Source organism: Pyrgilauda ruficollis, unplaced genomic scaffold, assembly GCF_017590135.1.
Source record: "Pyrgilauda ruficollis isolate IOZ18807 unplaced genomic scaffold, ASM1759013v1 scaffold9, whole genome shotgun sequence".
Classification (NCBI taxonomy): Eukaryota; Metazoa; Chordata; class Aves; order Passeriformes; family Passeridae; genus Pyrgilauda; species Pyrgilauda ruficollis.
In genome coordinates, this window is record NW_024531043.1 from 7071624 (window position 1) to 7098060 (window position 26437).

Below are 26437 nucleotides of genomic sequence, written 5' to 3' on the forward strand. Positions count from 1 at the left end.
TTTGTATACATAACACCCTGGGAGTACCAAAGGGTGGTTTATCCAAACAGAAAAGAATTGAGATGAATGAATGCAGAAATGACTTTTGGCCAGGAAATACTTTAATTTTAATTAGGGGGGAAGGGGGTGAGAGAGGAATGAAGAGGCTTTCTTCTCTCACAAAAGACAAGACTAATGAGTTTACAGCTGCAGGCGCTGACCTTGGAGCATCCCCTATAATGCTAGTGCTGAAATGTTTGGATGTGATGTTAGACCCGATAACCTTGCTTCTAAAAGGAAGAAATAAAGGGAAACGGCTGAATAGGGAGGGATTCATTTCATGGGGATGTACGGACATATTTATTTATTTTTCCCCCTCTTGCATTCCCGTTCAACTGCCTTTGGCAACACAGCCATTCACCCAGCTGCTGAGCTTCATATGGGCCTCATCCCTTCTGCAAGAAAAAAAGTCTGTTATGGCAATTTTCCCATATTTAGGACTGTCCCTCATCCCAGAGCCTGTCTCACAAGCCCCCACCTCTCTGGAGCCCGTGGCTGGAGTGAATGGGGTGCCCGAGCCCAGGGGAACCCCACACTCTGCAATCTGTGCGCAAGGGAAGGTGCGGCCAGGGCTTCTGACGCAGTGGCTTGAAAAAGGCTGAAAGCCTGAGCTATCCTTGTGCAAGGATGTTGTCACCTGCTTCAGCTGGTCACTGCTTTGTGGTGTTGGAGCCTGTACTGGTGCCCACACACTGGGCTCGTGGCTGTCTCCAGCCCAGGAGGCTCCTGCTCCTGCCCTGGCAGTGTCCCAGCTCTGCTGCCTTGTGTCCTGGAGAGCAGGAGGAGCAGAGCCACTGCCACGGGGTGGGGACATGAGCCAGGGCAGCAGGGATGTGTCCCTGGGCCTGCTGGGCTCTCCCTCCTGCCTGGAACATGGCTGCAGGGGTGATCAGGGCTGATCTTGCACCTCCATCCCCAAAGACTGTGGCTCACACGTCTTCCAAAAGCTGCAGAATTGCTGTTCCCATCTCCCTGCCCAGCCTGCTCCTTCTGGGCTGGGGACCCCAGCTGTATTCTCCCTGGAGTTTCTAGGCATCCTGGCATCTCCTTCCTCCCCCAGAGCTCTTTCCATGGCCCTGTGAAGCATCATCTGGCCCTGTGGATCCTCCCATGGGTGCTGCCGTGCTACAGCCAGAGCGATTATTAAACTCTGAGTGTGAAGCTGCTGTGAGCTGCTGTGGCTGTGGAGCCAGCTTGGCCTCCAGGGAATCAACACCCCCTGCCCCACGAGCTGGCAGCCAGACTGGAACAATAGTGCAAGTTAACGGAGCAAAACAACCATCGGTGTTTCCTATTAAAAGTATTTTTATGATGTTGATTATTATTAATATTATATAGGGGCTGTAATTTTCTCCCGACTCACTCCAACATCTCACAAAATAAACAGTTGCTGTATTATCCCCTTGTAAATGAGACCACAGGATTGTAAACTTTAATTTGTTACTTTTGGCTGCTCTCAGGTTTGGCAGACAATTAAACCAATTCATTAGTTCACAGAGGCACATTTTTGGCCATGTCTGGCTGCGTGAAGTCATCCAGTGAACACATTGGAGGCAGGGTGTAGAAAAACCGTAGTGTGCCTTTGCCACAAGATCTGTCAGTAATGGTCCAAACAGGCCACTGTGGACTTTGCAGACCCAGGTGGGAGAGGGTGTCCTCGCTCCTGTGGCTCTGCTGTGCCCTGGGCACGGGCCATTAGCAGCCCAGTGCCCCTGTGAGCTGGCCAGAGAAGTGGTGATTCTGTATCTGACAGCAAAGCAGCTGCGTCGTGCCTGAGGCTTAACCTTTAAATTCTGCAGAGTTGGACAAGTGAAACTCCACAGGACATGGCAGAAAATGCTGAGCTCTTGGAAAGGCTAATCTGGCCGTGCGTGATCTCCAGAGCCAGCCCCAGCAGCTGAATTAATTCCTTCAATAGCTGGGCTGCTTTGGGTCCCTGCTTTCCCAGCTGCAGACACATGGTTAACCTGCAGAGCCCCATGACAGCAGAGCACAGCTTTTGGCCTTTTCAGGTATGTGCTGGGAGTTAAGGTGGGTTTCTTTTAAATGGAAGCTGTAACAGTGTGTTTTATGGTACTACCACCGCCTCTGTCCAGAGTGGCTTAGTGCAAATCACCCCTCAGATGAGGTTTCCTTGTCAGACATTTTTCACTCTCTGTAGTTTCTTAGATGTCCATTAACAAACCAAAAATCCTGAACCATCTTAGTTTTGAAAAAAGCCCCATAAAATTAATCCCTTTTCCTTTATTTCCTCCACAGGAGGAGGCTTTTTAATAGCATTCAAAAAGGAAGGAAAGATTTTTGAATACTGAAACCTAAAAGCTTCCCCAAACTAGTTCCTTACCATTGTGTTTTTCTCTGGCCAGCACTTTGTATCTGGATTTGCAGAATTCTTCTGCTTTGCAATTTCCTCTGAGTGATCCCACCACCAGCAGCGTGTCTGGGGAGCCTCGCTGGGCTCTGGCCCTCCATCAGCTGGAAATGCTGGAGGGAAGGGAAGCTGTGGAAGGGAACTGAGCATTTTTGAAAAGCTGGTCACTTCCTTCAGTGTCTTGACTGGTTTTTCCTTTTCCTGCAATAATAATATTAACAAAAGTGTTTTTGATAAAACAGTGAGCAAATGCTGCAGAAGAGCTAACTGTGACTTCGTATATGACAGCAACTCCTCTGGAAAGCAGCTGCAGAAACCTGCCCGCCCCACTGAGCCACAGTGGTTTTCTTCCAGGGTTCCTCCTGATGCTGGTGTGGGAGTGAGCTGGGCCCCATCTCCTTTGGGTGTCACACACATCCTCTGCTCCTCAGGCTGCTCTGGGGGGATGAAGGGCTTCACCCTGCTGCGGGCAGCTGCACTTCGCTGCGTGAATTCCCATCAGGAGCTGCAGGAGGACGAAGCTGGCTGGGTTTTGAGTCAAAAAAGAAGCCCTGTATTTTTCTCCTTTCAGCTATTTATCAAGGCTCAGTGCAAAGGGCCTGACACCCGGCCAGCAGAGCCCGGCTGCTGTGATGTGTGTGACACACGAGCCGGTAATGAGGGACCTTCTGCTGAACGGCCAATTGAGCAGCCGCTGCCTGCGACAGCTTCATCTGCGAGGGACCGCGGGTGGATCTCTATTTTGACACATCCTCGCTGAATGAGGAAGAGAACAAGCAGAAAATGGCTGATGATAAATGCAGCAATTAGGGAAGCTTAATGGAGCAGAAGGTTTTTTGTGAGAAGACAAAGGAATTGCCGTGCCGACACCTGCAAGGAGGTCCCAGCCGCTGTGCAGGGAGCCTCCAGCTGTGCCGCAGCAGCAGGGGCTGGGATGAGGGGAGCCGACCTTTTTACTTCACACACACATCCCTCAAAGGCTTTGGGAAAATATTTTCCAAGTTAAACTTCAAAACATCATTTGATTTTTCTTTTTCTCCATTATGTTCAGAAACGGGAGCCTGTAATTTAGGCCTGGTGTAGCCTTCCCCCACTCCTTGCTTTTTATTCAGTTTCACATAATACAGTGCACTGCTAGGAAAGGCATTTTCCTGACAAAGTATTGATCTTGGTGCTGTGAAAGAGCCGTGGCCTCAGCAGGAGGATGCCATTTTCCTGGACACAAGGACACAAGAAGTGGCTCCCTGGACAATGATGCTTGCCCACAGTGATGTCCAGCTTGAGGCTGAGCCCATGACCTGCCCTGCTCTTCCCAAAGCACCGTGCTTCTGAGCTAAGCCCTGGGCTGCCCGCTCCCCAAGATTTGAGCAAAAGTGCTAAATTTATTTGCCCAAGCTCCATTTCTCTTTATTTCCTTAGCTGTTGGCTTTCTCCCCAAAGCCAACTGCTTGTGCAAAGGGCACCAAGAAGCACTGGGGAGAGCTCTGCAAGGGGCGCTGCCATGGGGACACCCAGGTTTTGGGGATGGGTAATGCCAGTTTGGCCTCTCACAAGTCCATTACCAAAATCCCCCAACACTGCAACACAACTATTTTCTTAAGACTTTGGCAAAAAGGAATTTCCTGAGGGAGGCAAGGGAAAGGTTTTCTTTTTTTTCTTTTTTCTTTTTTTTTTTTTTTTTTTTTTTTTTTTTTTTGCTTGGCACAAGCCAAGGAAAACACACATCTTGTTTTCCCCTCTGCTGACGGTTCCTCGTCTCCAGCCTGAGCTGCACTGCACACCACTGATTTCTTTACCCCTGCTCTCACTCTGGCACTTGCTGGGCTGCCCGAAGCACAGCTGGTGTGTCTCGCTCTTCCCTAAGCTCTCAGGACACTGCATTCCTGACTAGTTGGCTCCTTCTGCTTTCCCTCCTCTGGCGCTGCAGACCTGACGTGGAAGCTCAGCCTGTGCCGAGTCCTTGGGCTCCCCTGCATCAACCCTGTTTGTCTAACTCCAGGTCACCAACAGCTAACTACATATTTATGGTATCTACATAGGCTGGAAAGGACAATTCCCATATGCTTATTTTAGGCAATAAAGCTGGCTTTTTAGGGAAGCACTGGATCTTTTTTTTGTCAAGGAACAGTTAATATTTTTGACAAGTGATCTGAGGATGTGTTACAGCTTTACAGATTGGCTTTTCCCCTCACTCCCTGGCATCCTAGTTGTCTATTTTATTGACTGTGCCAAGAGTGACCCACATTAACTGAAGCTGGTGCACACATCTTCCATGGAGCCCCAATGGGAATGTGGCATTTTGGACAAAACGTAATGTAAGTGCAACCACTGGTCTTCCTCCTTACGGCTTCCTATCTTTTTAAACACAGGCTGCCTGAGGCAAGCAATGAACCTTCCAAATCCCATCTTTTTCCTCCCACCCACTGTCATTTGTTTGCTAAATTCCACCCTTTTTTGGTGACTGAGGGAAGTCTTTGGGGAGACAGCCAAAAGTAGAATAAAAATGGTGAAAACGGCACAAAATGAAAGCTGAACAGTGGTAGAAATGCATAAAACCCAGGAAGTCCTTCTGTACCAGTTCTTTTAGCAGAAGGCAGCTCAGCTGGGGTGGCTTAAAGGAATAAGGCTGAATTAATTAGTTTCTCTGTTTAGGTAATAATACCATTAATCATGATGAACCATTTTGCAAGAAGGCTGATACTCGACACTGTGTAATTCCACAGGAATCCCACTGTAGTGCAGTATTATTGATGGGTCATCCTCCAAAGGCGTGAGAGCAATGCCTCCTAATACAGTAAATGGCAAACCACTGATTTTCTTTTAATATTCAGACCACCACAACATCAGTCATGATGTTCTTCTGGCACCAGGGTGGCTGCAATAAGCAATCCTTCAGGAATGCCAGGGGAGCATAGCATTGATTTAATGCTCACTTTTTAAGTCATACATAGACCAAATGCTTCCAAAGGCTATGGCCCATTTTTGCGTTTTTTTCTGGTTTGCAGTAACAATCTCGCTTACATGTACGTGCATTAGGAACATGCAGCTACGGACTCTAACAGAGGTTAGGGGGGCTCATTTATGCAGATCCATGTCAGAAATGGTGTCAAACAAGATGCCATGCTGGACACTGGCACCAGGAGAATTACAATCCCCCTGAGCCAGCATTATGAATCTTTATGCCGAGTCCAACACACTTTTCACATCCACCATGTGTTCTATGTTCCTCCAACTTCAGCTGCGAGAGCAGGTGCTGATTTTTAATGCCTATTTTGTTTTAAGCCTCCTTTCATCAGATTAAGGACCCTGCTATTTTACTTCATTTCATTTTTTCACGCTCAGTAATTTAGTCACACGCAGACTTAAACCCAGAAGCCGTGCCATGCTGCTAAAGCCCCGTCGCCGTGCGCTCCGTCAGCCGCGGAGCGCGAGGGGCTCGGGGCACGGCTCCGTCCATCCCCCTGCAGACAGCTCAGCCCAGGGAAAGCCTGGGGAAGCAAATGGGAGGTGCAGAGCAGCGCTGGAGGTGATGCCCTTCACGTGGTGATGGATCCCTCCACAGGAGCTGCTGCACACAGGCCGTGCTTCCTTTGCTGTCCTTCTTTCCCCTGGCAGGAGATGCTGGGTCAGCTCCAAAGGTGCAGAGCCCGAGGTGCCCCTGGGCTGTGGGGTGGAGATGCTGCAGGGCCGGGGGCACTGCTCTGCTCTCCTCCCCAAACCCCCAAATCCCAGCCTCCAAAGCGTGTTCCTTCTGCTGGGAAGGATTCGCAGGCAGAAGCAAATCCCTGTCCCAGCACCAGCCCCTTCCGCCAGCTGCCTCCTCCCAGCCGTCAATAAACCATTAGCCTCGAGTCAACAGCGCTGGCTACGACACACAAACACTCAACTGCCTTTTTCATCCAAAATCAATGTTGTATTTATCTTCATTGATCTACAAGGAAACTGAATGTTTAAAATTACAGGGGGTGCAGGGGGGAGGACGGGGAGGGGGGGGGGGGGGGGGGGGGAAACAAGAGTTACAGAGCCAAGAAAATAGTAGCGGATGGCTGAATTAACTAGAGAGAAAAAGCCCAGGATATATAAAACATGGACACTGAAAAATAAAATAAGGGAAGGGGGGATGGTACAGCAAGTAAAACATGGCAAAATTTACATATGGATGAAAAGTAAAATTGGAAATAAAAAATAAATCATGCCAAAAAGCAGTTCAAGGCAGAACCACACTGAAACAAACATTTGCTTATGGTCTTCATGTACTATAGATAATATATCAGAATTTCTTTTTTTTTTTTTAATCAACCATTAGACTTTTTTTTTTTGCACTCCTAAAATTCTACTTTGTCTTGTATACAGATTCCAATAAGAACACTGCACAATTAGCACAAGGGGTCCACGGAAAATTGTCCTTGCTTGCCAGCGATCCTGCCCACAACACAAAAAAAGAGAAAAAAAAAAGGAAAAAAAAAATAAGGAAAGGGTCTGCCGCATGGTACTGTGCCAGTTCCATCTGCTTTTGCCAGCTTGAAAAGTAGGAAACCAAAATTCCCTTCCAGGAGCGTGTGTCTTTCTCTTTCCTTGACGAACTGTCCCTTGTGTTTGTACAAAAAAATTCAGTCTCTCTTTTTTTTTTTTTTTTTTTTTTAAACACAAGCATCCTTCTTCCTTTTCACATGCCATTGCCATTCTGTCTCCAGAGTTGCGAGTTGGTTGTTTTTGGGTTGTTTTTTTTTTTTTAATTTTTTTTTTTTTTAAACCTTCCTCCCCCCAACATCCACTAAGACCTGCCTCCGAGTTCTTGCATAGTTGAAGTATATATGCCGTACTGAGCTTTCTGAGTGTGAATTTCTGACTGTGACAAGAGTATGAGTTGTAACCATGTTAACAAATAACCAGAGTGGTTCTAGAAACCATTTTTATAAAGTCTACCTATGTTAAGAATTTAATATTGGTGTACATTTATATTAACAGAATATTTACAGTTTGTTTTCTTTTTTTTTTTTTTTGTTTAAAACAAGAAGTCAAAAAAAATTCCTCTTAAATTTCTGCATAATATAATAAGGCAAAAAACAAACAGTTTTGTACATTATTATTATTATTAATATTTTAATATATATCTGTAACTTCGGTTCCAAAGTACCAAGGTAAATGATCAATTGGCCTCAGAAGGGAACCTCACAGTGGACTGTAAAACTACAGTATTTCCATAAATAATACTTTTAAGAAACCCTGGGTATTTTTTTCTTAAGGATCTGAGGCCTTTAAAATGCAAATTTAACTAAAAACAAAAGCAAAATTTCTTCTTTTTTTAAGTGAATAAAGAGCACAAAATTAAAAAAAATACAAATCCATTAAAAATGTTTCTCACATTTGGGAAAAAATGTACAAACTTGATATTCTTAACTCATTTTTTTTTTAGCACAGAAACAAAAAACAAAACCAAAAATCAATACCTATATATTAAATTCCCATTCTCAGCAACCTTCTTGTTGGAAAGTCCCCAACCCCGTTATTTATGGAAATGTGCTTAACTTCTACAAATTTTACATTAAAAAAAAAAGTTTACAGCAGTGCATTTTGTAAAAGGTTTGTTGTTTTCTTTTTTTTGTTGTTTTTTTTTCCTGTTTGTGTTTTTTTTTTTTGTTGTTGTTGTTTGCTTGTTTGTTTGCTTGCTTGTTTTATGTACAGGTGAGTTTAAAATTCAATGTTGGGGACTATCGTGCCTCTACTTCTTTGGGGTTCCTAGAGGGGGAATAGTCCCTGGACTCTGAGTTTGTGAGTGGAGTAGTCCTGCGAGGGGAGGCAGGTCTGGTGCTGCTGGCTGGTACGAGAGGCGGCGGCGCGCTCAGCGCTGCGGTCGGCGGGTTCCTGTTCAAAATCCCGTTGTGCATGGCAGTGGATGGACTCAGTCTGGGGTAATGCATCCCGCTCAAATGAGGCATGAAGGATGGCACGTGTGCCAGGTGGCTTTCGATGGGGGACGAGTGCAAGTGGTGCATTCTGGCACGCTCAAGTTCTTCCCGTAAGTGCAAGCGCTCGCGCTCCTCCACTTGCCGCAACCGCTCCTGCTCTCGGCGGGCTTCCAGAAGGTTCTCGTGGTTGTAGTCGTGTGGTTCCCTGTCTCTGTAGGAACGCTCATGGTCATAAAAGCCAGAGGTGGTAGGAAACCTATGGATAGGATCTGTCCGGAGCTGGAAGTCCATTCGACGGTGCAGGTCTAAGCTCCGGTAGGCATCTCGCAAGGGGTCCCTCATCGGGTCCCAGGAAAATCCGGGATGCGGCAGCCTCTCTCTTCCTGACAAAGGGTTCATGCCTATGAGCGGGGTCATCATCCTGCTGCGGTCCAGGACATTCATGTTGTTCATCTGGTGCACGCTGCCCATGGAGATGGGCATGGAGGCAGCCATCGAGTGAGGCAATGATAATCCATGGAGAGTGGGCGGTGGGGGATGCTCCACTGACCGGGAGTGCTGGGAAGGCTCAGACCCAACCACTAGCACATCGCTGTCTTCCTTCCTCTCCTCCTTGACTTTGATGTCATTCTTAATCTTCTGGAGGTCGCTGGGAAGCTCTGTCTTTCTCTCCATGTCCTTGCTCATGAGATTGGTAAGCTTCAGGCTCTCACTTAGTGCAGGTTTGCTGTATGGGGATACAGACTGGATTACTGGCTTTGTGTTGTCCTCAGAGGGTCTCTTATCATGGCTTGGAGTTTCCTTCACTGGGGAACGGCTCTCTTTGATCTTGTGTTCAGCTATGGGCGGCTCTCTCAGCCGGTCAGGGTGCTCTCGCTCGGGCTCCTTGGACCTCTCCCTGTCCCCGAGGCTGACCTGCCTGATGGGCTCGCTGGAGCTCTGGCTGTTGCTGCGGATGAGATTGCTTATCTGGTGCGTCACGGGGGCGGATGCCGGCGAGGATCTGTTCGAATGTCTGTTTTTATCCATGAGGTCTCTGTAAAAAGACAGAAGGTACATCCTTGGTTATGTGTGAACAAGCACACGCGTGATGTTGGGCAGGCACAGTGCTGTGCCCAGCTGTACACTTTGAGATTGCTCAGGAAAGGATTTGGAAAGTTCTACAAGCATCAGCTACAGCTGCGATGCTATGGTAAATGATATGCACAACCTGCCTTTACATACTTTAAAGACAAAAAAAAGTTAAACGTTCACAAGTGTAAGAGTAAACTGGGGATGTGGCTGGAAATATTCACCCTAAGACCATTTCACTGAGAAATGCAGGGGAAAAAGAATTCTAGACAGCTTATTTTTCTTTCAAAAAAGCTTATTGTGTGTTCATGTGTACATCTTGCTGCCAGACAACCTTCTCAGCTGTAAAACTTGGGTTCCTTTCCTAAAACATGCATCCAGACACACAAAACAGACAACTACAGAAATGCATGCAGGTCCTTCCCAAGTCAGCCTCCTTGACTGGAAGCAACCATAAGGTGAAGCTGATTTTCCTATGGAACTACAAGACTTTTGTTGTTGGCAGTTCTTGCAGGTAAGCCAGATGCTTCAGGAGAAACATCCTTGAATCAGCCACGAAACCGAGCAACTGAGCTGTGTTTCAAGAGGACCTGCTGTGATAAACAAGGGGTCTGATGACAACATCCATGGTTTAGAAAGAGAGGCACAAAGGTTTACATTTCCAATTGCACCTCTGCCTCTGAGCAAGCCAATTAGTCACAGTTAATCCCACCTTTTTAACAGGGGAATAAATAATGCTCACCTTCTAAAAGCACTTTGCTCTGAATGAGAGACACTTTAAATGCAAAATATGATCGTGTGATTGAGAGAACTGCATTATGCAGCTGAGAGGCTCACTTTGCCTGAGTTTTATGTTGTGTTTGTTTTTGAGAGCTGTAAGACCTGAGTGCTGAAAGCTGGAGATGTTTTGGGGAGCTGTGTAAGTATTTATCCCTTATGATTACATTTGCTAACCCAGCTTTCTTCCTCTGTGGTAGTCCTGATTGCTGGTCAAGGATGTGGTTTATTAAAAACATGGCCAGACCAAACAGGGATGCTGGGGACAGCTTAAGCTAAATTAATAGAAGTGTAATAGAGCTGTTAACCCCTGTGTGAACACTCCTGAGAGTAAAGTAACCTTGGTCTGCAAATGAATTCCACTAGAGCCAAGAAGGGATACCTTCCCTACCTGTATGAAATCTGTGCAAGGATGTCAGACAATTTAACATGTAAAGCAAGAAGATTTTCAGCCTATTGCTTCCATATAATCTTGTTCACAGGTACTGCCTGAAGATCTCATTAAAAGCACTCCAGCAAACGATGAACCCCTGTCACTAGTCAAGCACGCACATCTAAGACTTGCAGGCTGTTATTGCCTACAAAGAAGTAGCCTGTTGGAGACAACTGGGCTCTGAAATATAAAGGGCTTCACAGCTTCAAAATCATGTAACTGGGAGCTAATGAAGTAACTATAGACCAGGTGATACAGGCCTGTCATCCTTAATAAGGATTTGCCCACAATGCAATTTTTTAAAATCAGTTTTGCTAATGGATTCATGCACACTGCTCCAGATACAGGCATTTGCATTGTTATCTTGTTAATGTCCAGCTAACATTTGAATTCATCAGCATATCTGTACCTTAATGAGAACTATGACTGTCTCCAAAGGACCCATCACAATTTCAGAACACACAGCAATCCTAAAGCAGCTGCACTGAAAACAACCAAGTTTTCAGTAGACTGAAAACACAGCAACACATTCAATTTCTCAGCCTGGTGCGATTTGTTTACTGACTAGCAGGGACTGGGTTACTATATTTCCACAGAATACAAATCCCAAAAGGCAAAGAGGAATGGTTTTGGTGCTTATCTGAGCAAAATGCCTATCAGCTGCTTCAAGGATCAGCAACATTTTAGGGAAAACAGAAAAAAATACAGAGGAAAAGCAGCAGCAGGAGGAAGCGGCCAGAAGCCCACAGTGCTCACCTCTCTTTGTCTCTGTCGTCCTTGCTCAGAGAAAGATCCCTCTTCTCGGGCTCCCGCTCTCTGTCCCTGTCGTGGTTTGTCACCGAGGAGCTCCGCTCCGAATCCGAGGGCTTGGGCCACTGGGGAGGGGTTGGGAAGGACGGCGGGGTCCGGTGCAGTCTGTTCCATGGCTCATGGGGGTTATTGAAATTCTGCAGGTTTGGGCCGTCTTTGTGAGTAAAAATGTTGTTGTGAGCTAGAATAATGGCAGGGGGAGGAAGAGTTAGAAATAATTCAAAGCCAATCATTATACAGACATTTTTCACAACATCTGTCACAACCAGAACTGTCCTTTTAAGGCTTTTTAATGGTGAGGGGGAGCTACTAGTGAGTGGAGACAGATAATTCCAACACTGGGTGTAAGATCCACCAGCTCTTTAAAGGCTGTTGTTGGAGGAAGCTTTATACGTTTCAATAACTCAGAGACTACTGAAAATGCCCAGCTTCTCTTCTCCCCCCACCCCAGGCAAGGGCTCCAGCACAAAAGCAGTATTTTTCCTCAGCTCCTCTCTCTGGAAGAAACTTTAATTTGTGGGTAGTTACAAGCAATCAGCTGCCTGCAGCTGAGGCTTCAGGGACGTTTTTTTTGTTGAAGAACCCAGACTATTTGGTGGCATGTATGTGTGTGTATAAACACAGAGCTTGGCTGTAGGCTTTTCAGAACAGTCACTCGATTTTCCTCCATCCATCTTCAGCTGATTCCTGTTGCACCATGAGATGCACAAGCATGCTCTCTTATGTGCTCTCTTATGTGTGGCTCTCAAGCATGTTTCGCCTACAGGTAACATGTTTTTGAGGTAGAATTATTTTATACAGGTAATTTAAACTTCAGCCAACGGTTACAGAGGATGTCTACACGAATTAGAAGAAGTATCAGTAGCTGCTCCACTGTGCATCTTCGCTGGTGAAGGGTGTTACTTTAGGTGCCCACAGGGTCCCAGAGCTCGGTGGGGTTTTGCAGCTCCAGTGCCTCTCTGAGCACACAAGGTACCAACCCTCAGCAGTGAGGAGGCACAGAGCACAGCTACTGATCTCTGTGACATGCAGAAAAGCTCCCACCGCAGAGACCTGGAAATCTTAGGTGCAGTGTTTTCAGATAGGAGAATGGAGGTTAGGAATTAAACTTCTTTAAAAACTACCACCAGCTGCTGTAAATATTAGCATGTGGCTTTTCTGGAAGGGATGTTTGTCTGCAGTAACCCAGCCAGTACTTACTCAGAGCATGACTGCCTAATCCTCCAAAGGCATTGCTGCCTAAGTTCCCAAGGCCGCTGAAGGTGCTTGACCTGCTAAATGGATCTGGAAAGGCAAACAGGGATTTAGCAGGCATTTAGCCAAGAATGTTGGAGAATGAAACGCACCCCTCCCCTTCTTAACGGTTTGAATCCAAGTAGGATTAGGCCAGACTTTAAGCTGATCCTTCTCATTGCAAGGTTCTTTGCACAGAAAATTCCCATCATGTTAAAATGGAGAAGGGATTCAGTGCTCACTCTGCAAACAGGTGCTGTAATAAACTTTTGTATGCGCGTCAGAAGTGAGTTAGAAATTAAGGTCTAATAGCTGAAATTAGGGAGGCTGCTGAGCTATAACTCTCTTTCCTTATCAGCATTAATAGTAGAAACATTGCAATTGCCTCGAAAGAAGAATCTCAGCAGGCCCCTAGGCCAGCATTGAGGAGATGACTGTCTTGTTTCTGCACTTTTTTCCCAGTAAAGGCACCCATCACCAGAAGAGGTTCCTCTCTGAGAGCACATAGCCTGTCTCAGGTTTCCACACTCCAGAGACAGCTGTGGGTTAAATCCTATCAGTGTACCTGTTTTCTTTCCTACTGGTCATCTCTAAACAACTCCTCCTCCTGCCCACTGGCTTTTTGACTGTCCCCTTCAAGCCCTTAACTTGCCATGTTACAGGAGGTAATGCTGCTCTCCGCTTCCTCACAGATATCACATTTAAAATATCAAGGCAAATGGCACAAATAGCTTGTATTTTAAAGCAAACAGCTATTTGCTTATTTTCTTATTTAAAACAGTTCTTGCCCTTCCTCTTTGATCTTGTGGCTGAGTGACTCAGTAGAGATAGTTAATTTTGACAGAATGTTCAGGAATTGATGTAAATCTGGGTATTTGCAAGAGAAAAAAGTCTACTAGGTCATGTGGCATGCCACATTTACTGATTGGATGAATGTTACTAAAACATTAATCAACAGAGCTTGAACTTTAATTGGCAATGAGCTGCTTGTGAGCTTCTAAAATGAGGAAATTTGACAAAATCAGGCTCTACTTACTGCCAATTAGGAAACTGAAAGTCTGGCAAAATGCGCAGAACATCTACTTGCCAGGAACTGTTCCCTGAACTCTTTTAAAGAACTCAGTCAAGACCTTTCATAGGTGGAAAACGGTACAGGAGGAGCCCATTTTAAGCTGAGGCTTGTCTGAGGTATCTTTGCATAAATTTCCCCCATTTCTTCAGGCACATTCAGGAGTACAGGACTCTACAGGTCACATTTTGGCTCCGGTGTGGTGTCCCAGCAGTGACAGATGTGACAGCCCTGCACTGTCCCCTCCTTTGGGGGACAGTGAGAGCAAGAGCTAGGAGCAGGCAGGGATGAGAAGCTGGCCAGCTTCGGGATCCTCAGGCAATTTAAGCCTTTCCCTCCCCTAGTGCTAGAGTGCAGGACCACACAGAGAGCCAGGAAGGGGGCAGAGGTACAGAGGTGAAGGCAGGGCTACTTACACTTACCTGCCAAGTGGTTTGTAGGCAGGAAACTGCTGTGGTGAGGGGAGGGACCAAAAGGGGTGGTGGCTGGATGCGTCGCACCTGTGAGAACAAGGTCCCTTTTTAGTTCAGGGGCAAGTGACTCCTTGTATACACAGAGCTCCTGGCCACCACATTCAAGAGCTGGATGCAAAGGCCACATTTAAACAACAAAGACAGGAGAAGATCCCAAACCTTGGCTGAGTGAGCAACATGGATCTCCCTGAGAGACCTACCAAGGAGTCTAACAGGGCACTGGAGGCAGGAGGAGACCTTGCACTGAGAGCTGCTGCTCACCTGAATTAACAGGGAAGCCAAGCTCTTTGTCTGACATTTTCAGTCATTACTCCATGTTTACATGAAAAAGGGTCAGCCCAGGTTATGGGCCCAGCCAGAAGGTGCTCAGAAGTGACTGATTAGTCTATATGAAACACCAGTTAATGACAGGCACACAGGGAACATCAATCATGTTTCTCCCATGAGAGTTCCAGCTACGCTTTCACATCTGTCTCTGCATCCACAGGCTCCCCCTGGTATTTTCTCCCTTTCCTAGACACTGCTCATTGCCATGGTGCCACACTTCCCCGTGGGAAAGAACACCACTGCTGAGCGTGCTGGTTTACATGAGGCTGAGGAGATGGGAAGGAAGGGGTGAAACAAGCAGGTCTGCCCTGTATTTCAAGGTGGACCAGGCTCATGCAGAAAACTCTGCTCTGCTTTCAGAGCAGAAAATGAGAGATTTTCTTCCTTTGCAGGCAGGCATATGTGAATCTGAACGGGCTCACAACCTCAGTGTGAAAGCACTGGTGTCACCTGTCACAGGGTCAGCCCCTGACCTGGACTTCCTCGAGGTCAGAGGAGGAAGACAGAGCCCAGCCCCTGACGGCTGCTGTGAAACACACTCATGTGTCCAGAACACGAGCAAACTGAGAAACCTGAGAGGGAGACAGAGCTCTGTGGCCCTCACCAGCTTGGGCACCTCAAACCTAAGCAGCCAGAAAATGAGCTGAAGAAACTTAAGAGAGACCACAGCAATGAGACCCATCTAGCACCTCTCTATAAACATTCTGACTGCTCCAGTGCTTCAAGACGGATGGAGACTGTCATCTTTCTAATCCTTTAAGATTTCAGAAGGTATATAATGGATGGGAGATTTCTTCAAAGGAGACGGCTTACAAACTCCACTACATGGGCTGATAATAAAAAATCCTCTGGAGAAAGCCAGGAGCAGCATTGCAGGCTGTCAGGCAGTTATTAAATAGACCGTCTGCCAGGCAGCCAGCATCCCTCCTGGAGACAGGTGGCCCTAAGATAACTTATGTCTCCCCCAGTAACCAGGCAATGCAGCAGAACCAATGATTCACACCAACTGCACACGTGCTCAGTAAGGTGAAAAGAATGCCTCAGATATTCCAGAGTAAAAGCTTTATTCCTCCACGTATTCCAGCTGCAGTGTTTGCTCACACTGACAGCACTCTTTACCTGGATTTACTGTGTGATGGCTCTTGTGATTAATATACTCACAGACAAGTTGTTGTTTCTCTCTACTGAAAGTTTTTTATTAGTTTGCCTTCTTTAATGTTTCTATTTCATACTATTTTCCCTCTTGCTTTTACAAATGAAAAGCAAGCCATGCTTGCATCTTTTAAGGGAAAAAACTCCAGATACCAACTGGACTGGTGCTTTTCTGTCTGTTAGGGTAATTCTGTCCTGAACAGCCTACAGTAGCAAAACCAGATATGAAACAAGACTCTTGTAATGACAACACAGGACAGTGATAAGGAAACATCTGCCACAGGAAAACAGCCAGGGGTTTGTAAATGAGCAGTGCTTATGCATCCAAGTAGATGCAATAAATATCTTGACCTTGTACTGTCAAAACACCTTTACAGAGACCAAAATGCAGGGTAGCACCCCACAGTGTAGAGCTGGTACCAGCACTGACTACATGTGGGAGAAGTGTGCTTTTGATGTTTAAGAATTTCCATCCACAGACAGAGCAGAAAGACAGACTGAAGCACTGGTGGAGTTCCTGAAGGCTATTTGGCATCTGCATTTGAAACTCAATTCTCACAGAAATTTCAGCTCATTGTCATCTGTTGCTGTTCTGTCATTTTTGGGACTGAGTTCAAAACTAAAGTCATTAATTTCCACAGGCTGAATATGACCATGTCTGCACTGAGTTAAGGTGATTGTGCAATATTGCATCATAAAACCAGACTAACATTAGGGAAGAAAATGACATTATTTTCCAATTAATTACATACATAAAGAGCTAGGTTACATCTTGTCAATTGATGCAGCTCATTCAGAATGCAGACTTTGGCATCTCAAACACAGAGAGAAAATGTGAAGAAGTTGAGAAGAAAGTTAAGTTTAAGAATAAGAACAACATTTAGCATTTGGCAGACAGATGTCCACATGAATCCACATTGGCATCCTAGACCAGAATGGGAGAGCTGCAGTCTCCCATGGTCAGAGCCATCCAGAACAACACAGTGAAGGTTACTGTCCTTTGGTAATTGTGTAATTGTAATTACTTCTCCAACAGATTGGAAAACAATCAGTGTAAACTGTATTTAATTCTTTGGGGCTCTTTGTAAATTCAATATATCATTTTAACCCCTGGACTTTGCTTCACTTTGTAACACATAGAGGAATTTTCTATTTAAAAAACAAACACTTGACAAATACACCTTCTGTGATATTTTCAATGCTGTTATTGAAATTTTCCTTTTACAAAAAACCCTTGTTTTCAGAAAAGAAAGAGAAACTTGGTGAGTGGAGGAACTGAGAAGAATAACATGGCAAACACAAAGCAAGAAAGAGACTGGAGCCACTTCCAATCCTGTGCAATGGAAACATTTTCAAGTGTTTTGTCAAGATTGGTTTAAAAAAATTACTCTGTAGCCTACTAATTACGCACATAAGAACCAGCTGCACACACAGGACTGTGGGCCAACTGCTGCAGCTCAGTGATGTGCAGAGGATCCTGCACTGGAGGTGGTGGCAGAGCCCTGCTCACAGCAGTGTCTCTGCACCCCTTGAACCGACCTTGCTTCTATTTTTGAGAGATATGTAGCTGTAAAGTCATGCATGACATACACTGACTTTTTGTTTGTTTTGTTTTTAATCAACAAGGAATGATCTTCCCTTACCTGTGGTGGAAAACAGAGGCCTGGCAAGATCTTGTGGATAATGGAAGCCTGGAAACACTCCAGGGGCGGGAGGTCTGCTGAACAGGTCAAGTTTACCACCTATCTCTAGCTTGTGGGGATCCAGCTGCATTTGCTGTCAAATGACATAAAACCAATCTCATTACACACTTCCTTTTATAGGGAAAAACAAGAGAGGGAGTTAAGGCTCATTCCCCCTTAGCCCTGCCAGGGAGCATTAGCCGGAGTGACAGCAGCGTCGCCGCGCAGCCGCGGCCGTGCTCTGCCATGCTCTGCAGGGCCACCCCACCCTGCAGCCCCTCAGCTGCCAGCCCCATGCCAGGCTGAGCTCTGCAGGGAGCACTCAGCCCCTGCAGCACAGGCTGCAGCAGGAACAGGACACACCGAGTGCACGGCAGCCCGGGAGCAGCCGGCGCTCTCGGCCTGACGAAAATACTCTGCAGGCACAAAGCTGCCAACAGGAGCCTCGCCTCGGGAGCTGGGTGATGGGCTCCTCTGTTCTGCCTCTCCAGTCTGAGAGAGATGTGTCCACACTGTGCCCTTCCTGCAGCCAGGACAGCTCAGTGTGCAGGCAAGGGGCAAAGGATGAAGGAAGCTATGAGGCTCCTCCAGAGACCGATTTTATCCTTCCCTGCAGAAGTGAGCACGGCCAGAACTGCACCTTAGTCATAGAATCCTAAGAATAGCTCTAAGATTATGTATTTGCTTATAAAAATATATGGACATATACCCCTTCCAGAGGCACCTACTTAAGCAGAGAATAGCCTGCATTAATGGGACAAAAAAACTACTCTAGGAGCTGTGAAAAAATAAAATCTACACAAGTCCCTTTATCAGCTATTCTACCTGCCATAGGGAGTCTAAAGCCTGCAGCAGCACCCCAGGGTACCTACATCCTGTTACCTCTCAAGTGTTAAACCCCCTCCCTCTGCCCACCATCACAGCAGCACAGGAAGCCCCACAACCTCTAACACTGATGTTATCAATCTACTCTGCTGCTCTCTGCTCTGTAATGTTCTTCACTGCATTGGCCATTTCATTACCTCCTCCACAGGAGGTACTAATGCAGAAGGGAAGCGACATTAAATGTGCATACTTTGTAAAAAAAAAAAAAAAAGATTGACTTGGGGAAATTACTCTGCCCCTCACTTTCTTCCCCTCATTCTGGCTGTACACCCTTCCACCCAGCTCCTTTGCCCTCAGATAAACTTTACAGTTGCTACAATAAATGTTAAAGGAGTGTAAGTATTAGTTAATCAATACAGGCAAGCTTCAGAATCACCACAGTAACTGCTTCCTGCCCATTACTCACTCAAATACAATCTGTAAGCTAAAAGACTTGGCTTTGTTCCAGAAACCATCTGAATTACCTTTATCTTTTGCTGGTGATGGTAGATCTGCCAGGCGATCTGTACGTGAACCGCACACCACTTCCCAGGTTTCTGCAGTGGAAAGCACAAGAATTTAGATTAATTTATACGTTAGCAATCTACATCAGATAGAACATTTCATTTCCCTTACTGTCAACCAGGCAGCTAAGCAATGAGAAAGGCTGATTACTAAAACGGCACAATGGGTGATCAACATTTTCTGCTGTACTGCAGCAGATGATGTTTAAATTAAGAAGGAAACAGGAAGAATGTGGGATATCTTCCCCATCTCATGGACATCTGAGATCCTGCCTTGTTCTTTCCTACTTGCACTCCCCCCATCCCAAACTGAAATGAATGGCAGCAAAGAACAGTATGCCATGCTTAAGAAAAGCAACTAATGGTTGAGAGTTCTGTTTCTGAAAAGAGCCCTGTTCATTCACCCCTGCTGCACTGCAGGCTAAGTCATGCGTGGTTATTACGGCTGCTGGCTTTTGGGGAGGGAAAGGCTAGGGACAAACAATCCCCAGGACGAGCAGTGCCACAGCTGAACAAGTCCCTATTTTCAGCTGAGCCATGGTACTCACTGTTCCACTGTTTATGTGGAACATCAGCACATTGACCTGAGCCACCACGAATCTGTTCACTGGTGAATGTCTGCCCATGCTCACAGTCATTTATTTCTGTGACCCTCATTTCATACTGTGAACTATTAATGCACATAAATGGATGCAAAACAAGGCTGGGATTCAACCTAAATGTTATTAATCAGAAGTGGCAGAGAGCTAACTGACATTTTGCTTGAAGTAAAGGATGAGCATGAGATTTTCTATTGGACATGATGAATTGCAAAAGCACATGCATAATATTCCAAGTGTCTGTGTATAAATATGTATATAAAATCCCCCACAAACCTTACTTACTCTTACTGGAGGCCTATAAGGGTCTGACACCTATGGAAAAAGCAGAAATAAAACAATCAGTCTTTCTAAAACTAGCCAATATACAGAAAGGTGGGGAACTTCCTTCCTCTGAACAAGTGAGAGCATTTAGAAAGCAACGTTCCAGAGAAGTCCCCTGTGACACGGGAAACCTAAAAGGCTTAAAGAAGGCTTAAAACTTCTCTTTCATTCCTTGAACCAAACTCAGCAGAATTTTATGATAAACAAAGCAGCTTCATGCCAGCAAGTGAACAGTGCCAGTGCTTTTCTGAACCTTGTAATTATTCTGAAATGGAGCACATGAAAGTACGCTCCAAGCAATACCTAGAGGAAAGACATTGAAGGGGTTTCCTGCCCCATTTTCCTCAGACTTTTGAAAGAAGCCAATACATCCCTTTGAATTCATGACTGGTGGAGATTGCTGTCTCACCAGAAAAAGACAGCTTCTCTCCTCACTGCATGTTCCTGGTCTAGAAGGCCAATTTGCTCACCAGCCTACTCTCGTTTTTTTATCAGCAATCACTGTGTTTACTGTACACCCAGATAAGCTGAAAAGAAGTTTATATATTGTTGCCTACCCCTGGAGTCTTCTGCAGCAGCGTATGGTGGACTGTGCCTGGTCTACCTGCTACATCAATAGGGTTTGAAGTCTGAAAGACAAGAAGAGAGCGTGAATAATACTGTATCACACCAGTGGTACATTTAACATCTCTATCTGATGTTAACAGCATTAATTAGTCCATGTTTGCACTGCGCTTTGAACACGCATATTGCTACATTAGTGCTAAATGTTATCTCTTACTGACAGCCAACAGCATTTAACCACCATGTCATTTATTATTATTGAGCAGCAGTAACAGTATTCCAGTAGCACCCCTAAGCCTCGCTGAGATCACTCCCCCTTGTGCTGTGCATGGGCATGGGAAGAGACAGTCCCTGCCCCCCGAGCTTATTCTTTAGACAAAACAGGCAGGAGGTAGGAGAGAGAACAAGAGAGGTGGCCTGACTCCCTCCATTTTCCAGGCAGCAGACAGGAACAGAATAAGCTGAGCATCCCAGTCCCATATTCCACACACTGGACCATGGCCCCTCTCTGACTAGGGCCAGGTAACACAATGCCTGAACCAGCAACAGCCCATCTATCTGCTTCGACAAGGCAAAAATGAGAAACCTTAGAAGGTGCTTGTGGGTCTTTTATAGCGTTGCATTGTTTACCCCATCATTTTCCAGCAAGAATTAAACACCTCATTGAACGAATCCCTGCTCCTCCTCCTCCGGGTCCCACCTGTTGTCCTGTCCTAATGATCCCCAAGAACTCGTTCATCTCCTCACTCCGGCACGCATCCATCTCCCACTCCCACAGCAACTGCACCTGGTGCCTCTGCACAGCTGAGTGCAGAGGGGTTAAACCTCATTCCCCAAGAGATCATTTCACTCATGTTTTAGGTCGAATTATAGCAGATTTCAAACAGTACGAGGCATGAGTATAATCCTGGGTGTAGGAGGGAAGGTAGGTTTTAGTTTGTCTATGGCTGTGTAACTTCCAGACTCATTAAAAAGTGAATTCTCGTGTGTGTGTAGGTAAGTCAATGCACTCCCCAGGCAGATGGGAGCTCTCAGGGCTTCTCTGACAGCTGAGGTAGATATAAGGTGGCAAATAAGTTACAGCTTTCATACAGGCAAGAGCTTAAAGATCACAACATGTTAATAGTATGGTGTCATCCTGTCCCTTTGTCCCCTGGAGAAAGATGTGAATGCTTCCTCCGGCAAAGTAAACTGAATACTTCTGACCTTTTCAAGTTCTTAGCTTGTGAGAAATGGCCTTCGGGAAACTCACTGAGAAATTTACCGTCAGCCTGGATTTATGTGCAGTGGACTCACACGCACAGCTGTAGGCAAATGACATGGGAAGGGGAAAAACAAAACCAAGATCTCTGCTTTGGAAAGCAAGAAGTGCAGGAGTCAGAGTGCTAAAGCCAAATCATCAGGTCTGCAGTGATTACGCAGGCTTTAGTCACACAGCTTGCGAGGGAGAGACCACGGAAGAACAGTGCAGTAACGATGACTGGAGTGGCTTTGCCTAGAGTTCAGCTCTGCCTCCTCTGGGAAACTGGAAAGTAATGTGCCAAAGCAGCAGATACATTTTTCAACCTATCCCTCTCTTTTTCGGACGTTAGATTGTATGTAAATACTGCACTGTGCAAAGATCAAATGATGTCAGTGATTAACCACGGCACCAGAGTGTGACCTTGCACTGCTTAAACCCAAGCTAGCAAATGTTGGATGTATCTAAAATGAATTAAAAGGTAGTCATAACAGCACTAGGAACTACTCAAAAATGTAAAGGGTCTGGGCTCACTTTTTCCTTCTCACTATGTAACTGCTCCTTGGCCTAAAGGTATTTTACAGAGAAGATGGAAAGCAGAAGAATGTGCCCTTGGTGTAGCAGCAGCTCCTCAAGAGCAGGAAGGAGCTTTATGGCAAAACAGCCCTGGCTGCACGTGAGCAAAACTTGTCCAATTCCACCTTGTTCCTGCAGCTCCTCTTCTTGGAAAATCAAGTTCACACCCTGACTACTCAGGGTCTGTAGGGACTCCCTGTCACCCCTTGCTGGAGTAACAACAATTAACACTGGCAGACAAACTCCACCAAGGGATGGCCATGTTCTGTCCCTCTTGTTCCCTCTGCTTCCATGAACTGCTCCTTCTCTAGGCCTGCAGCCACCACATAAAAAACTGCCTCTGAATAAAGCCATTTTAGAGACTTTGCTATTTGCAATGTATCCCTAAACCAAAATAATGTCAAGGATTCGATGGGCACTGAGGAAATCCTCTGGCTTCCATGAAGAGCATTAAGTTAAGGGGGAAGGTTGTAAAAGGCCTTATTTGCAGTTGCTCATTACTGATTTCCACTGAGGTCAGTGAGACTGCTGAGGGAAGCACATCCCTCAGACCTGCCTGGTGTGGATATGGAAATCACCTTCCAATTGCAAACAGGAATGGCCTGGCTACAGTGCTGCTCCTTCAAGCCTTCTTACACAGTAGCAGAGTTCTATGGAAATGCAGTTCAAGATCAGAAAACTCTAAAATCATGTGAGGAAGCTGAACATGTCACCTTACAAATGAAGTACGTGCTCCATTTTCAAACAAATGCTATATAGACACAATCCATTATTTCTTGTTTGGAGAGATTTAACAATTTTGGTACATTTAAAAATAGTTAATAAAAAGAACACCTCTGGGAGGGGAAAAAAAAGCAGTGCACACCACAGAATTTGCCAAAAAATGGGGGTTATGATGTCAACATTTCCAAATGCCAATCAGTGCTAGTTGTAATGACATGTTACAGCTGCAGTGCACCTTTCAAACACATTATCTCAAAGAAGCTTGCAGGCATTAATCAACCCTTATAAAACCCACTGCAAGATAACTTTATAGATGAGGAAGCTGAGGAACAGAAGGTTTAAGCAACTTGCCCAAGGTCAGACAGTATTGGAGCTGGGAATAAAAATTCAGCTCCTTCAAATTGCTCTACCCATTTCCAGCAGTCTCTCCCTATTCTTCCCACACTTGTGCAGTCAAATTCTCATTGTTTTTTCTGGGAATAAACAGTTTATCTTTTGCAATCTCAGACCATTAGATTCATAAAATGATTTGGGACTCATTGGTCTATTATGAGCTGTAAATATTTCAATCAAAATAATGCACTTCACTGTATGCTTCTCCTCCAGTTTCAGCAGACCTCCCAAGTGAACCACTACATCCTTTCCAAGGAAGGATCTGCAGTGCCAAGAGAAAATTTCTGCTGAAGTGTTGGCTGCTTTGTGCAGAGGATGCTCACAGTTCTGCGGGGGGATCCTTTCCAACCCTGTGCTGCACTTCTGCTATTCAAATCATGTGCTGCAAAATCACCAGAGACAAGACTCTGAACACAGTTTCTCTCCCAGCAAAAGAACAAAGCCTTCAGAAGAAGAAGTTTGTACCTTCGGTTGAAATGCTCCCTGAAGTGACCCAAAGGGACCTGAATGTGGAAGCATGGGTGGCATTCCAGGCATTGCTGGAGGATAGGTTGGAAAGAACTACAAAAGAAAAAGAGATGCTTATGTCACAGGATGACTTGAACAATAATGGAGGTAGGTGCCAAGCCTGGCACATGCAAAAAAAGTACTGTGCTGAACAAGTGCCACAGTGAAAATACATGATAAATTTGCTTTCAAAATTTTTAAGAGCAAAGCCAAAACTTGAAAAATGCACTCATCTGATAAATTTTTTAGATAGTGCTGAATTAGTGTGCCTTTAAAAATTGTGGACTATTGCAGGAAGCACAGAGCATAATTTGGGGTTTATGTTCACTTTCCATTAACTTTGCATTTTTCTGCTGTTGCAAACAAATCGATCCTGTTTTGAAATGTGACTTGCTTTAATTTTTAAAGCCAAAGGAACCACAAGATGCTGCACTGCACTCTAACCACAGGCAACATGCACACCACCTTGTAGTTGTGTAGGCTGGGTGAAATTTTGCTTAGGCCTCTCCTGAGCACACACAGCAGTTTTACAAGTCCCAAAACATGTAGTTTTTTGTGCTTTGGAGCAGTGGGGAGCACCAGGAAGAAACCACCAGTCTGACTTACTCCTGTGACCTGAGCAAAACCTTGTGAAAGAGCCATGCACTCCGGGCTGCTGCACTGGGAGAAGCACCAGCTGCAAAGGTACTGCAGTGACCACTGACTGAGCAATTCCTGCGCATTCCCTGCCATCCCAGGCACAGCCATACAGAGCCGCAGCAGCAAAAATGCAGGAGACAGAGAATTTAAAAAAAAAAAAAAAATAAAAAAAAAAAAAAAAAGCCCAAAGAAAACTTGGTACCTTAAAAACACACAAAATCAAGACGGAAAAAGAGCTTTAGAAATGAATGGATCAAAACACTACTCATCAATTGAAAACAAGCAAAAGAAGAGCAAGCAGAACCATTAACAAAGAAACCAAGGAGGAAGGCGAGCACTCACGTTGGAATGTCGAAAGTAAGGGTTGTCTAATTTGGGAGCGTACTTGTCAAACTGGAAAGAAAAGAGAAAAAAAAGGAAACAGGTGAGTTTGGTTTTGGCAGGAGCAGACACATCAGGATTTCAACACAGACAAATAAATGTAAGCGTTTAACAGAGCAGAACTGACTGATTATTCCATACTCGCTCACCGGGGACATGACTGACTTCCCCAGGGTAACAGAGAGGAGCCCCCAGGCCACGCTGGGCACTGCCAGGCTCACTGCAGAGCCCTGTCTCAGGCACTGCATGACCAGGCTCCTGCCCTGGGAAGAGAGCAGTCCTGATACTGCAGCTCAGTGAAACACAGGGAAGTTCAGCTCCAGGTCCGCAACTGGGGTCTGCCCCTGGATTGCTGAACCAGATCACAGACTAGCAGGTCAGAAACATTTTCCATTAGACCCCAGCACCTACTGTGGGGCAACCAATTCCAATTCCCAGTTTCCTGGGTTCCTGTAAGCACCAAAATTCTTTGGAAAAGGGCTGAATTACTTTAGATACACAAATCTTGATATATTTGCCCTCACCTATAAAAGGGAGAGTTCCCTAGAGAAAAGGTGACTGTAAACTTTTTCCATTCCAGCATGGGGTTTTAACACCTCCATGTGTGTAGTCTGTGCCCTGTTTGTCCTGTACCATCTTGGAAGAAAACCCAAAGCACACACACATTGCATTTCTGAACAGTATGTACATTCTGCTGGGGAGAAGGGAATGGGAAGGAAGGCAGGGAAGGGAGCTGTAGGACCTCAGGAAAAGCTGCTTATTTGGCAAGTCAGCTGCTGTTTCACACTCCTCTGTGTGCAGGAGAGTAGATTTGTAATTTCATTAATTACAGTTATTACTGGAGCCATGTCCCCTCCAGTGTAAATACCGTAAATTACCAAACACATGCAGCTGTAATTTCAACACTCTTCTCTGGTGTTAGGATTAGCAGACCTGATCTAGTGGAATATAAGATGTGAGTGAAATATAACAAAAGAGCCTTGCAAGTTGTTTTTGGTCTGAAGGCTGTCATCAGTGGGCACGGGTGGGAGGAGAGGGACTTGTTCACAAGCTTGGGTATCACAGTTCTTAAATAACACAGAAGACTTCTGAGAAAAGATTCAGGATTGTTTTACACAGACCAAACAAAGAAGGGAAGGTATTTACACACAAGTACACTGAGCAAACACCTGGGGCTGGATTTTGGGTGGGTAATATTGCTTTTAATTGTCTTGCTGCTAAGCAGATTACAACCCAATAATGCCTTGAACAGCCAGCAGTGGGAAAGAGAAGTGGAAAACATTATGCTCCTTGAGTCCTTGGTAGTTCTTCCCAAAGGCTGCTTTTGCTAGCCTTAAACAAGGTTGTTTCTGCATTTTGGACACAGTGTGAAACTGAGAGGGGGAAAAAAAGCTCAATCTTTTGCTTTCAATCTCACAAAGTAATTGCCAGAAATGGGGAGAGAGTGCATTTTAAAGTACTGACAAAATCCATTTGTAGCAGATCCCTAACAATTTTGTAACAGCTGCAGCAAAGTCCCATTGTGCTACAAGCAAATTCAATGACCAAATGCTTATTACATGGCCAGGAGGATCTCTCCCAGCAGAACCAGCCACACACAAATTAGTGCTTGTTGATGTAATCAAGTAATAAAATGCCTAAATCAATACAGATCAGGCATTAGGAGGAAGAGGGACAGAGCTGGTATCAGATGAGATGCTGCACTGTGGTGAGAGCTCTGGGTAAGCCAGCAAGGTCTGCCCTGCACCCAGCAGTTG

The 26437-nt window shown here is 45.4% G+C and overlaps 1 protein-coding gene across 21 annotated transcripts in view; it reads right to left on the minus strand.

The window, feature by feature from the left end:
- Positions 1 to 6301: 6301 nt before the first annotated feature.
- FBRSL1 (fibrosin like 1) overlaps positions 6302 to 26437 on the minus strand; it is a 500045-nt gene continuing 479909 nt past the window's right edge. For 10 of the 21 annotated variants that reach the window (XM_041488543.1, XM_041488539.1, XM_041488537.1 and 7 more), the window contains 10 exons: positions 24642 to 24692; positions 23619 to 23714; positions 20215 to 20286; positions 19610 to 19648; positions 18696 to 18767; positions 17308 to 17440; positions 14135 to 14212; positions 12611 to 12694; positions 11357 to 11591; positions 6302 to 9355 (listed from right to left, as the gene is read on the minus strand). In XM_041488543.1, the coding sequence (XP_041344477.1) occupies positions 8122 to 9355; positions 11357 to 11591; positions 12611 to 12694; positions 14135 to 14212; positions 17308 to 17440; positions 18696 to 18767; positions 19610 to 19648; positions 20215 to 20286; positions 23619 to 23714; positions 24642 to 24692 (2094 nt within the window). In that variant the 3' untranslated portion in view covers positions 6302 to 8121. The remainder of the gene's footprint in view (positions 9356 to 11356; positions 11592 to 12610; positions 12695 to 14134; positions 14213 to 17307; positions 17441 to 18695; positions 18768 to 19609; positions 19649 to 20214; positions 20287 to 23618; positions 23715 to 24641; positions 24693 to 26437) is intronic. The other 11 variants (XM_041488548.1, XM_041488549.1, XM_041488532.1 and 8 more) reach the window with 5 other exon arrangements.